Genomic DNA, 12,094 nt, shown 5'->3' with positions numbered 1-12,094 from the left:
TAATATACTGCATTAAAAGGTCATTCTGCTACAGTAACTTAAAATCCAAAGGATGGGATTTGTACAATAACTACAGAATCTGGATGATGAAAGTCAGTATTAGTGGAGAAAGCACAAATTCCAAATGCTCTAGATGGAGAGTATTGCTTCTTCAGGTTTTCCACTGTATTTCCTAGGTACATGAAGAAAAAAACACATACACAAATGCCAAAGATTTTCCTACGTTTGTAAAACTAGCAAAGCAATTCAAACACAGAAGGCACAAAGGAGGGACAAAGCTCTGTATACACAGAAGGTAAGAAAGAGACAAAGACAAACAGAAAAACACCAGGGGCTAGGCACCCAATTGCCCTTTAAGACCTTGGCAACTCTGCTGAGCCTAAAGACTAGTTGTGTCAAAGGAAGGGTGGGTTCAAGACAGCAAGAATGACCTGGTCTACAATATCCTGTCAAACAGAACTTGCTTAAGTCTTGCTTTTGTAAAAAGCTGCAGGAAAGGGAAGGGAAGGGAGCAACAAAAACAGAACAATCCTGCAATGTTCTAGGAAACAAGTTCTAGTTTCAACTACAATGGCATGAAAACAGAATGGAAGGTAAAAGAGCAAGGACTGCAGACAGACACAGCAGGACCAAAACATATCTGACATAGATTCAAAGCAGACTTGGGGTTTCCTTTTTTTAAAAAAAGTGACAACAATGTCTAGTAGCCAGTAGCTATCTCCTGGATCAAGACTGCCTCCTCAAACAAGCAAACTGTTTTATATTCTGCTCTGTTTCACCAATGCTACCAATGCTCCCATCTTATTCCCTCTCCATGCCATGGCACCTATCCTACCCCACTGATGTGAGCTGTACTCTGGGCACCACACAACCTTCCTCACGCTTCTACCGTTCTTGTTCCAGATTCGAGGAACTGACCATTTGCCACTAAGCAAAGATCCAGAGAGAAGGAGAGAAAGAAAGAGAGAATGTGTGTGGGCATGTGCATGTGCATGTAACCCATCCAGGGCCGAACCCCTGCTGTGCCCTTCTTCACCCCACAGTCCAACTCTTACTTTCCACTCCTGCAGTCACTCTTCCCTCTCTCCTTAGGAGGCGACAGAGCACTCGATCCATGCTTCCTCTTCCTGGGCCTTCCTGGGCCTCGTCTTGCCAAGCTTCTACTTTTCTCGTCATGCTTTTCCCTTTGAAAAAACCATAACGCTTGACTGTTAACCAAAAGCAACTAGAACGTAATTTTACAAAAACAAAAAGGGGAAGGAAAAGTAGTGGGGAGGGGGGAAATAGAAGCAATTTAAAAGAAATTAGACGAAACGAAAAATAACTCAAAAGAGCCCTGACCCATCAACAAAACACTCAACTGACCTACTCAAATCCAAATCCTCCAGGAAGGCCACTGCTAATGGAGTGCCTACAAAACCAAAACATGGCTAGCACAGGTCACGTTTTATGAGCCACCGAATTGCCAACTCTATTCATAACCTTTCTGCCAAGCTTGATTCAAGAACACTGATGAACTGAGAAAGGGACAAGGAAGGCCCCAAAGGTGTGAGTCTAAAGACGACAGTGGCGGCCAGAAGTTACCAGAAAGTCTCCAAGTCACTTACTCAGAGTCTCTCCGTCGCTGCAGCTTCACCAACTCTCTCTGCTTTTCCTTGTACCTCCTCTGCAGCTCAGCCAACCTCATCCTGTAATCAAGCTCCATTGCATCCATGTTCTCAACACCTGATTTTATGGAGTACATCTGAAAGCAGAAAGCCAACATGAATTTAGAGTGGATTCAGGGGAAAGAGAAGGTGATAGCGCAACTCATAGTACAGCTCATGTCGTAGTCAATAGCTCACCATTAAACTCAAAGTGTGGTTCAAAACTGAATCACTAACAAGAACAAAATAATCAGTATATATTACACCAAGCCTACACTAGATACAATGGTCCACATTTTGTTTCTGTGCTCAATTTAAAAGCACTGGTGTTAACTTTTAAAAGCCCTAAATGATATATAATGACAAAGAATAGCATCCCCAATATGAACTTATGAATGGGAGACCAGGTCAGGGCCTAGCATAAGAGCACCTGTTCTGCAAGTATTAGTTCCCAGGTTTTATCTTGGGCATCATGAGTTTTACTTTTCATAATTAAATCCCATCTTTCCTCTATGGAGCTCAGGGATGCTTATGTCTGGTTCCCATCAATACCCCAATCAGAACCAGGGCTTCCTAACTTTTCAGCATCGTGTACCTTCAGACCCAACCCAGGACCAAATGAAGGACCTGAGGTCAAAGAAAAGTGGTGCTATCAAAGCAGGACTTGGAGACAAGTATCTAGGGCTGTATTCAGTAGGATGAGTACGAGCCTCAGCTAAAGCAAGAAATGAATGCATACATACTTTTTGAACTGCACAAATATATACTCCTGTCTAACAAACCCAGCTACCCATCTGCTAAAACTATTTAAGACCAGAGTCCAGCTGCACCTGCTATTCATTGGCAGTTTCCCATCCAAGTACTAGCCTGCTCACCTTCCAAAATCAGATGGGATCTGATGCCTTTCAGTGTCCTCCCTGAAACTGTACATGAATCCCTCAGAATCTGTTCCCCTTCACTAACTACTCACTGGTTCATCTTTCTTTTGCATCCAGCTATACTTTTTGTTGGGATTCAATTCTCGAGGAAGACGGATGTTCTTCAGGCTGTCCATAAAGGGTGTTGAAAGGACTTCCATCAGCATTTGGGTACTGGCAGCTAACAGACTCTCCAGGGTTGGGCGAATGGGGAAATTTTCCAGTCCTGCTTAAAAGATAGTGCAAGCTTCCATTATTTCAAGAAGGATGGATAATCCTCAGATAGGTGTAAAAGGAAATGTTTAAGACACCTGTGCACAACACACACAGTGGCTGGGTTGGACTGTAGTAACCACAATTGGGTGGTGAAGCCTCATCTTCCCTCCTTGGCTTACATGTTCATATCCCCTCACTCTCCATGATTTGTGACAAACTGTATTCTGTTTTTACATCCAAACCAGAAAATGCATGGTTTGAACTAACTAGAAACTGATTTCAAACAATTTCCAAACAAACTGTGGTTTATATTTTTGGTCGAATCTCAATTGATATAAAGTCAGATTAGGGTTTGTCGTGAATCAAAAGTTAAAGTGGATAGTGGAAATTAGAGTGCAGAAAAAGATGAAGAGGAGAAACTGTGTGAGATTAAGAAAAACCAGATTGACCAGTCCATACTCTCCATCATACACATGTCCTGTCCACTGACTTCATTACTCTTATTATCACTTCCTACTACTATCTTCCTCAGTTTTCAGAGAAAACGTTGGACTAGATGAGACTTTGGCCTGATCCAGCAAGGCAAGTCTCATAAGGTGACAATTTCCTCCATCTCAGAAATGGAAATGGAAATGGTACCTCTGTTCATTGGTACCTTGTATATAAATGAAATTAATACTAAGCTTTTCTAGTGATCAGACAAGGCTTTTGCAGCCCAACACAATGCATGCCAATGGAGAAGTGGGTCCCAATGTAGAGCTCCCTCCCCACCCTAGGTGCGAAGATAGCCGTCAAGTCTCTAAATCACCTTGAGTTTCCTGCCTCCTCTTCTCCAGCTCCAGCTCTGCAATTTCGCTCAACAAGGTGATCCCCTGCAGGAATGTGTGCTCTGGTGACAGACTGGAAGACACTTCCAGGTTGACCACTGCCTCCTGCGTGATGCCATCGCTCGGCAGCAAGGGACAGGCCTGAGGCAATTCGGCCGCCGCCGCCAAGACATTCATGCCAGCCAAAGGGTCATCTGGTTTGATGTCCAGGTGTGGGACTTGGCAGGAGGCATCCTCGTTCCCGTAACAGGGCATTTCCAACATCGGCTCCTCCTCTTCCTGGAGCGTGCTAGGGAATTCTCTCCTTGTCTGAGGAGAGCTGATGTGAGGCATTTCTGCAGCCACACAAGGGCTCTCTGGCTGAGGAATAAGGTCCACCACAGGTTGCTCCATGTCCCTGCGTAACAAAGTCCCATCATAGTCAATGTGGGCAGGACAAGATTCAGTGTCACTGGCATCTTCCGCTTGGGACTCCATTTCCACAGAGCAGGCCATTGCTTGATATGTCGGCTTGCACTCCTGGAGAGTTACCTCTTCTCCTTCTTCCTCCTCCTCCTCCTCAACCTCTTCTTCCTCATGATCTTCCTCACACTGCAGGGGTTTAGTGTGATGCAACAGAAGGGTGCAACTGCTCACTTCCTGGACTGGGAGAACAACAGAGTCTGCCATGTTCAGGGCCTCCATCTCTGGCTCGCAGATGCCATTTTCCTGGTTTTCATCCATCTCCACCTCAGTCTTCACCCGCTCTTCCAAAGACTCCTCTTCCTCCATGGTCTGGATGGGTTTAATGATTTTGGATGGGGAGGGATGGATGGGTTTGGCCTCTGGAGAAAGGGCCAACTGCTCAGGTTCTCCGGTGGGCAGAGGGACATCGGGAGCCAGGCCATCTGCATCAGAGGCAGCAGTTGGCTGGAGGAGGTATGGGTAGTGTCTCCTGAAGGATGCTGGGAGAGACTGGAATGGATATCCCGATGGAAGTTCTACAAGGGAAAGAGTGGCTGATGTGATTAATAGAAGCTGAAAAGGAGGAGTTCCATTTTCCCTTAGAGAAGGTCTCTGAATGGCCACCAAACTGTTTCCCCAATTGCAGTAGACAAGAAACTAGCACTGGGTACAGAAAGCAGCATCCATTTAATAAAAATCATAGCTAATAAGTATTACTTATTAATCAATCAACAATTAAAAGTCAAGGGCCGCCTCCCACAACAAGTATCCTGAGATGTGTTGGACTACAACTTCCATTATCCATACGCTGCATGGTCATTATTTTCTATTAGTTTGACAGCATTTATTCCACAGGTGTTGAAAAAGATGACTGAGAGGGCAAAATCCTTTTAGATAAATGCAGAAAATGAGGGCTAAGGGACAATATTTTAATGCAGATCTGACAAACTATTTTCTAAACTGTAAAACGTTTAACTTGCTGCATAGAAATATAAAGAAAATATCCAACCATTAAAGTCTTCATAATTGGAGAGTTATTTTGGGGAGAAATGCATTTGTGCAAAAATATACATGTACAGAAAACACGTTTGGAGACAGAAAACCTGTGCAAAATACATTGATTTCTGAGCAAAAATATGGCTTTTCTACACAGGAATCCAGATGTTTTCACAACTGTGTAATTTTTAGGCAAGCTGCCTACAAGTCATGCACTTTGCATAAACAGATTCCTGAAGCTAAAAAAAAATCTGTAGTTTGTATGTATTTTTGTATATTAAAAAATTAATGCAGGAATCAGTGTATTTTGCACAAGATACACAACTAGTGCTCCTCAAAATGTGTTCTGCACTGAGAAGAAAACCATGTGTTTTTTATGGCAATACATTCTCCTGAACAAAATCCTGAAATAAGAATATTGCTTTAGAGTTGTGCAGCAATGTTTATATTCTCGCAGAGCGGAGAGAACATGGCTGGAATTATTTGCTCTGGCATGTGCAAAGATTTACATCCCTAATGTAGCACAGCAGAACCACCCAACTGGAAAAGACCTCAGCTCTGCATTACACAGAAACCCAGACATGCTGAGATTTAGTCCTTAAGCCTTCAGTAGAAGGTGGGAGCATTGCTGCTTTTGGTGGGAGGTTGGGAGGCAGGAGAGAAAGCAGGAAGGAAGCAGGAAAGAAAAAGGAAACAAAAGGAAGGGGGAATGCACAAGGGTGCTCCACCACTGGACAGCTCTCTTACCTGGGAACAAAGCCTGGTATGGACTGGAGGCCTCCTTCTCCAGTTCCAGTTCTTTCTTCTCCACACTTTCTGGTTCTTCCTCTTCTTTTGGAGGCATGGCAGGGGCAGGAGGTGGAGAAGCAGGGGGTGGGCTGGAAGGGTGGGAGATGGGAGTAGCGGGATAGGAATAGGCCGGCTGCGTAGGTGGTTCCTCCATCTTTTGGATAACCTCAGCTTTGAGTACAGATACAGGAGAGGCCCTGGGAGACAGGAGAGGTGGACTCACAGCCTTGCTGTAGGATGTAGATGTGCTGGGGGACAAAATGGGAGGCTTTCGGTGCAAGAGCCCTGCACTGGAGGTGGCGAGGCCAGCCTTGGTGTTGTCTAGGTTCCGTTTGGACATTTTCTCTTCCATCTCCACTCGCTGTTCACTAGCTTTTAGCCTCTCCTGTCAAGAAAAGGTGGAAATTAAAACTTAAAATACATTAGGGGCCATAGATCTGTACACTTATAACAATGGGAACACTAAGCTCCACTGTATGCAAAAGAGCTTACTTCTGAGTACGCATGTTACAGATTGGGCTGACAATAATTTAGTTACGGTTCCTTATTTGCACATACTCGGTTTTGTTCTTATACAAAAGCACAATGTTAAACTAGCTGTCAGAATTTGTCATGGATATCAATTTCTATATAAATGAAAAATATATTTAAAAATATTTGGGTCCTTTGATTCTCCCACCCCTCACCAATTTTGAGAGTATCCAGAATATATCTCCAGCAAGAGTTCCAACACAATGGATTAAGGTTTCCCAATTTTCTCTGAATCCCTTTTCCCCCCTTGGTAATATTCAAGAACACATTTAAAATTCAACATTAAATTCAATATTTATTAGCTGCAGCTGTGTCATTTGGAAAGAGCCTATGTGACTTTGACTAAACAGAACCTGGGTATATCACAGTAAGAGGAAAGACAGTATTCGACAAGCGAGTCTGGAATCTATCGACACCTTCCAGATTAAAGTTATGAAGTGATATAATTTCAGAAAGACTATGTACATGAATCTAGGTTTTGGAATATTATTGCCGTAGTTAAGAAAATGCTGAGACTTTTATAGTCAGGGCAATAATTGATGGGCTCACTGAGGTCTTTCGAACCTACCACCAACTGCGCACTCCTGTGCAACTCCATGGCATGCGCTGCCTGCTGCTGGAGGATGTACAGCTCATGCTGACGGATTAGCTGCTGGTGAGACAAGAGCTGGAGCTGGTGTGCATGCTGGAGAGAGTTCCTTGTAGGGGGGTACACAGCAGGCCAGAGAGGTGGCGCACGATCCATCAGCTCCGCTGTAATTAATTAAGAAACAAACAGATCATGAGTCATAATAATATTGCTACTGAAGCAACATAGCACTGGATGTACACCTTTAGCAAGTTGTGTTTGTGGAAGACTGGTGAGGAGCTTTTGGCCTTCTCATCAGTCCATACGCTTTCGTTATATGCTTAACCTACTTTAAAACCCCTGTTTTAACTGTTTCATGGCTTCATTGTTCTTGGGTTGAGTTTCGTATACTCTGCATGGAGGCCTTAAATGTGAAGGTAAACAGAGATGCAGTTACGGCAAGATAAGATGCTGGCCCTTACTTTCCATGCCAGCCCCATCAGGTAGTGCTTTAAGAAACCTATGGGAATGAAGACATTGTTCAGTTAAATCTGGAAAGAGGATAACAGGTTTAGTTACTTTAAGGAGTTACCTCTTTATCCATGATTCAAGCTGCTTATTAATTTTCATAATGCATTTAAATAAGAGGTGGACAAAGCACAGACTTCCAGACAGTGTTGGACTACAGCTCCCAGTACTCCCCAACTATTCTTGCTAGGGTTGATGGCAACTGCAGTACATCTGGAGGGTTACACTGTGTTCGCCTCTAATTTAAACAAAATATACACATCCAGAGGAAAAGTCACCATAACGAAAAAGTGATGTGTTCATGTGTACGGAGGCAGTGTAGATTTCACACATTTCCTTGGAAATCTCTGATTCTTGAGAAACAGGGACACAGATAGATCTGGCCTCTGGAAATGTCACACAGCCTGGAAAACATTATTAAGACCCACTCCTTGCCTCTTTTACTTAGCTACTCACCAAAGTGTGGCAGATGCTCACTGGGGATCACAACAAGCTGGCCGGACTGAGGATCCCTGGCAAACTGGTATGCAGAAGACAGTGCTGCCCCCATGGTAGGCGGGAAACCAGGAGCCATGCCTTGGTGCAAGGAAGGGTGGCCAAGTCCTAGGAGGAGAATATACATCAGCACAGAAACCTAGATCTGTTTGTGTTTTTTTTTTGTTTTTGTTTTTGTTTTGTCATTGTCTGTGTTGATGTTTTATGCGATCCTACCACAGGGTTTTCCTGGCAAGATTTGTTGTTGCCATTGCTTTCCTCTGAGGCTGAAAGTGCATGGTTTGCCCAAGGCCACCCAGTGCATTTCCATGGCTGAGCATGGATTCAAACCCTGGTCTCCCAGAGTCCTAGTCCAACACTCAAACCATTACACCACGCTGCCTACTATGGTCAATTAATCCAACATTATCTGACATGGTTTATCAATGCAAGCTCCACATGGTGAAGTGGGTGCCTCTTGGATTCAAGACCCAGTCCTAAACACCTTCAGAAAGATTAACAGGATTATATGAGTTGTTTTTATTAAGCTGCATTTCTACACATATTTACTTAAGAGGCGGTCCCATCAAAAACACTGAAATGTATATTCAAGTAGGCATACATAAGATTGTTTTGCTATTGACCTAGAGCCTAAAAGGAGAAAGGCAAAACAGCCAAGCATCTTTTATTCTGTTTCTCTACCTAGTCACCAGGAGGCAGCCCAGGCAAACCAGGTGGGTAAATAGTTATATACAACCCCAAACTGTGTACTTTTGAAAACATAACTCAGATAAGAAAACTGAACCGAGTTGTTCCAATCACCTCCATATCTTTTTCCAGCTTGACAAACTAGTTTAAGGTTGGAGGATGTTTTTAATAGTGAGAAAGTAAGGACTGTGAGACCAAGGTGTAAGGAACATAGAGCAGAAGACACTTACAAGGGGCAGGGAAGCATGAAATGAAAAAAAGGGTGGAAATGAAGGAAGGCTTCCTATTTCCCACAAGCTTGACACTTGGTAACCTCATCTTACCCTCCACATTTCTAAGATGTGGTATACAATTGCCTATGTGCTTTCACATCTGGGGTAGTCATACACAACACAAAGTACAGAGCAGGCTAGGTCTGATTTGTTTTGTTAAGCCCACTCACTAGTAAGTCTGCCAGTAATTCTATTGACAAGTTTAGTCATAGACAAGGTATTATTTCAACCTACTATAAATATATTTCGAGGGCTTTTCCGCCGTATGCCATGAATATTAGTAACCCAGTTTCCTTTTTTTTAGGCAAAATATGAAGTGTAAATGAGTCTGTAAACTTTCTGTGATGGCTGCTAATCTGTAAATTTGGGAGAGGTAGTCACAGAATGTGCTTGATGGCCAGTAATAGCCACAGATAGTCTTTGACCAGGACACCTTACCTTTGGAAAGAAAAAAAGGACAGATAGTCCAATGCTGAGTGAGATGAGTTTTCATAGCATACAACTGGTGCACTTCAGAGTATTTCTTCCTGTCTCACAAACTCCCAACATAAGAAATTCAACAGCAGAGTTGCATGTGCAGATGGCAAAAAAGATCTGCTATCTGATCTACGGCTGGTCTCAAAAGTCTTACAATTCCAACTTGGGAAGAAAAAACAGATACTCTGAGATGTATGAGCTAGATGTCAATAGTTGTTAAAACCTCATCTCATTCAGCACTGGTCTTCCTGTCCATTTCCTCTTTGCCGATCCTCTAATTTGATGCCACATTATCTTTAGATACTGCCGGCAAGGAATTGGTGCCACTAATTTATTTATTTTCATCTATCTGATTAATTAATGTATATGTTGCCTTTCTCCCGGACCGGGAGAAAGTCCTAATATCCTGCCAGATATCCTAACCTTATATTCCTTGCTGAAAACTCACCGTAGGGATGACCTGCTAACCAAACGGAAGAACTGCCAGTCCTGGGTAACCAAGGGTGAGTTGCCAGATGGGACGCTGGGTCAGCCGACCATCGCCCTGAGCCAGTCAGGGGTGGGCCTCCCGTCACCATGAGGTTGGAGTTCAAGCCATTTGTAGCACAGCCAGTGGGATGTATCCGAGCAAAGTCTGCCAGTTCTTTACTTTCTCTACAGGGAACAGAGAAGGGAAAAAGATGAGGAGCCAAGAGCCAGAAGCCATTGACTGGTTTATATTCTGGGCCTGAGACGGAGCAGGATTTAAAGACATACAGTGTATGTTAATTAGGACTAAAATGCCTGATTAAAAATACCTGAAAATCATGCTTCAAAAACTGAAAAGTCAAAAGTAACAGATGGCACCTGATTTTTTAATACTGAGTTACAGTCTTATTTCCCCATCAAGGGGAGAAAACTATCCCATTGTTGTAGCACAGACAGCTAAGAAGCAGGGCCATTCCTAGACCTTCATGAGACAACAGCTTCAGCAAATTCCTTTTCTCCCTGAACTTTTTCCATTCCAACTGATCATTATATACCAATTAATATTTAGAATAGATTGTTGTATCTGCTTTATTTCCTCTTCCATTCCTGCCACTTTCTCCTTTTCCATCATGTCTTTTAGACTGCAAGCGTACAGTTGAAGATGGATTTATTCACAATCTATCTCAGGTAAGCTGCTTTAGGAGTCTTTATGGTCAGCAGGTAAAAAGTCCACATCAGAAGCCTCACCTCAGGAGCTTTTCCTGGTCCCGTTCCAGGCGACTTGCCAGGAGGTGGCTGTCTCGATGGCGTGGTCGATCATCCCCACAATCCTCATCTGAACGCCCATGTCCTAGAGGACAAAGAAAATATAATGGTCATAAGAGGTAGACCAACTCCTTGTAAATATGGATGGATATCATTCTCTGACGCTTCTAGTGTAATCCTGACTCTAGAGAGTGACCATTCCCAGGATTCCTCTTCATAAACTAGGGGCAACAGGGACCAGAGGTGAAGCAACAAATAAGCCCAAATGTCTCACCCAGAGTTATTTTTTAAACTTTTAGAAAGCAAAAAAGGAGAGAGAAAAGAAGGTGTATGGTGTGTTCTGGTTAAAGATACACTAGAAAAACATAACTTCATCCCACAATGTTACCAAAAGTTCCAAAATAATATAGAAGCTTCATCATGCAATATAGCAGCATGGTCATAAATGGGCGACTTCAACTGAATATCATAGAGACCATAACCCAGACCAACTAGGGTTGCCAAAATGAAAATCAGAGGAGACTCTTGTCCTTTCAAAGGGTATGTAGAGCGTGGCATAGTGGACTGCAACTCTGGAGACCAGGGTTCGATTCCCAGCTCAGCCATGAAACCCACATGATGACCTTGGCAAGTCACACGCTCTCAGCCTCAGAGGAAGGCAATGGCAAACCGCCTCCAAACAAAGCTTGCCAAGAAAACCCCATGATAAGTTTGTCATAAATCGGAAACGACTTGAAGGCACAAAACACAACACAACAGAAGAGCTTTCACTCTGGCAACCCTAAGCCCAACAGATAGCCTCCAGTGGGTTACCTCCTCCCCCTACTCCATTACTTCTCTCCATAGAAAATGTAATATTTATTCAATCAAATGCCTCTCCAGTGGTTAGACTTGGTTTCAACCTCCATTTTGGAAGCTTTAAAACACACCCACAAGCAACTTCATTATTTCAGTTTGTTCGTTATAGTTCATCATGAATCCCCAATAATAATAATAATAATAATACCCAAGCAAAATCATCTTTGCCTAGCTTGCACAAAACTGTTGCCCAGTAACTACATAAGGACAATCTGCCTCCCCCCCGCCCCCATCACTGCCAAAATTTACAAACTGGCAATTGTCTCTCCCAATTCAATGGCCAGTCTTGTCTTTATAAATGCACTGACATGACGCACGAAGCGCACAGAAAATTCAATCCGTTATGCGCTGAGTAAAAAAAAGTGTGGGGGAAGAAATCTTAGGGCTGTTTCCTTGGCGACCGATGCCCCCGCATTAAATATGTGTAGGGTTTACTTGCCAAATACTACAAGATTAGCCAAGTAAAGCCCTTGCTTTTCTCTTTCTTAAAAGGTTTTAAACATTCAAGCACCCTCCACTCGGCGCAAGCAAACCAATGTTATTAGTAAAACGTCTCTTGGCACAGACAAGGCTGGGGAATGGGGTTGGAGGGTGAGGTGAAAGGAAGGGG

General features: G+C 43.3%; 1 protein-coding gene across 4 annotated transcripts in view; it reads right to left on the bottom strand.

Annotated features, from left to right (window-relative positions):
- The window catches only part of TNRC18 (trinucleotide repeat containing 18), a 76,758-nt gene that overhangs the window by 25,541 nt on the left and 39,123 nt on the right, over positions 1-12,094 (bottom strand). For 3 of the 4 annotated variants that reach the window (XM_089477140.1, XM_089477139.1, XM_089477141.1), the window contains exons 5-13: positions 10,609-10,711; positions 9,842-10,047; positions 7,919-8,065; positions 6,935-7,119; positions 5,794-6,220; positions 3,588-4,586; positions 2,617-2,789; positions 1,608-1,744; positions 1,056-1,184 (exon numbers count right to left, since the gene is read on the bottom strand). In XM_089477140.1, the coding sequence (XP_089333266.1) occupies positions 1,056-1,184; positions 1,608-1,744; positions 2,617-2,789; positions 3,588-4,586; positions 5,794-6,220; positions 6,935-7,119; positions 7,919-8,065; positions 9,842-10,047; positions 10,609-10,711 (2,506 nt within the window). The remainder of the gene's footprint in view (positions 1-1,055; positions 1,185-1,607; positions 1,745-2,616; positions 2,790-3,587; positions 4,587-5,793; positions 6,221-6,934; positions 7,120-7,918; positions 8,066-9,841; positions 10,048-10,608; positions 10,712-12,094) is intronic. The other variant, XM_089477142.1, reaches the window with a different exon arrangement.

The sequence above is a fragment of the Sceloporus occidentalis genome, unplaced genomic scaffold (genome assembly GCF_023333645.1).
Source record: "Sceloporus occidentalis isolate IW3139 unplaced genomic scaffold, rSceOcc1.0.p SCAF_10, whole genome shotgun sequence".
Lineage (NCBI taxonomy): Eukaryota > Metazoa > Chordata > Lepidosauria > Squamata > Phrynosomatidae > Sceloporus > Sceloporus occidentalis.
Note: the sequence above shows the minus strand (reverse complement) of the source record. Positions and strands in the feature narration are given on the sequence as shown.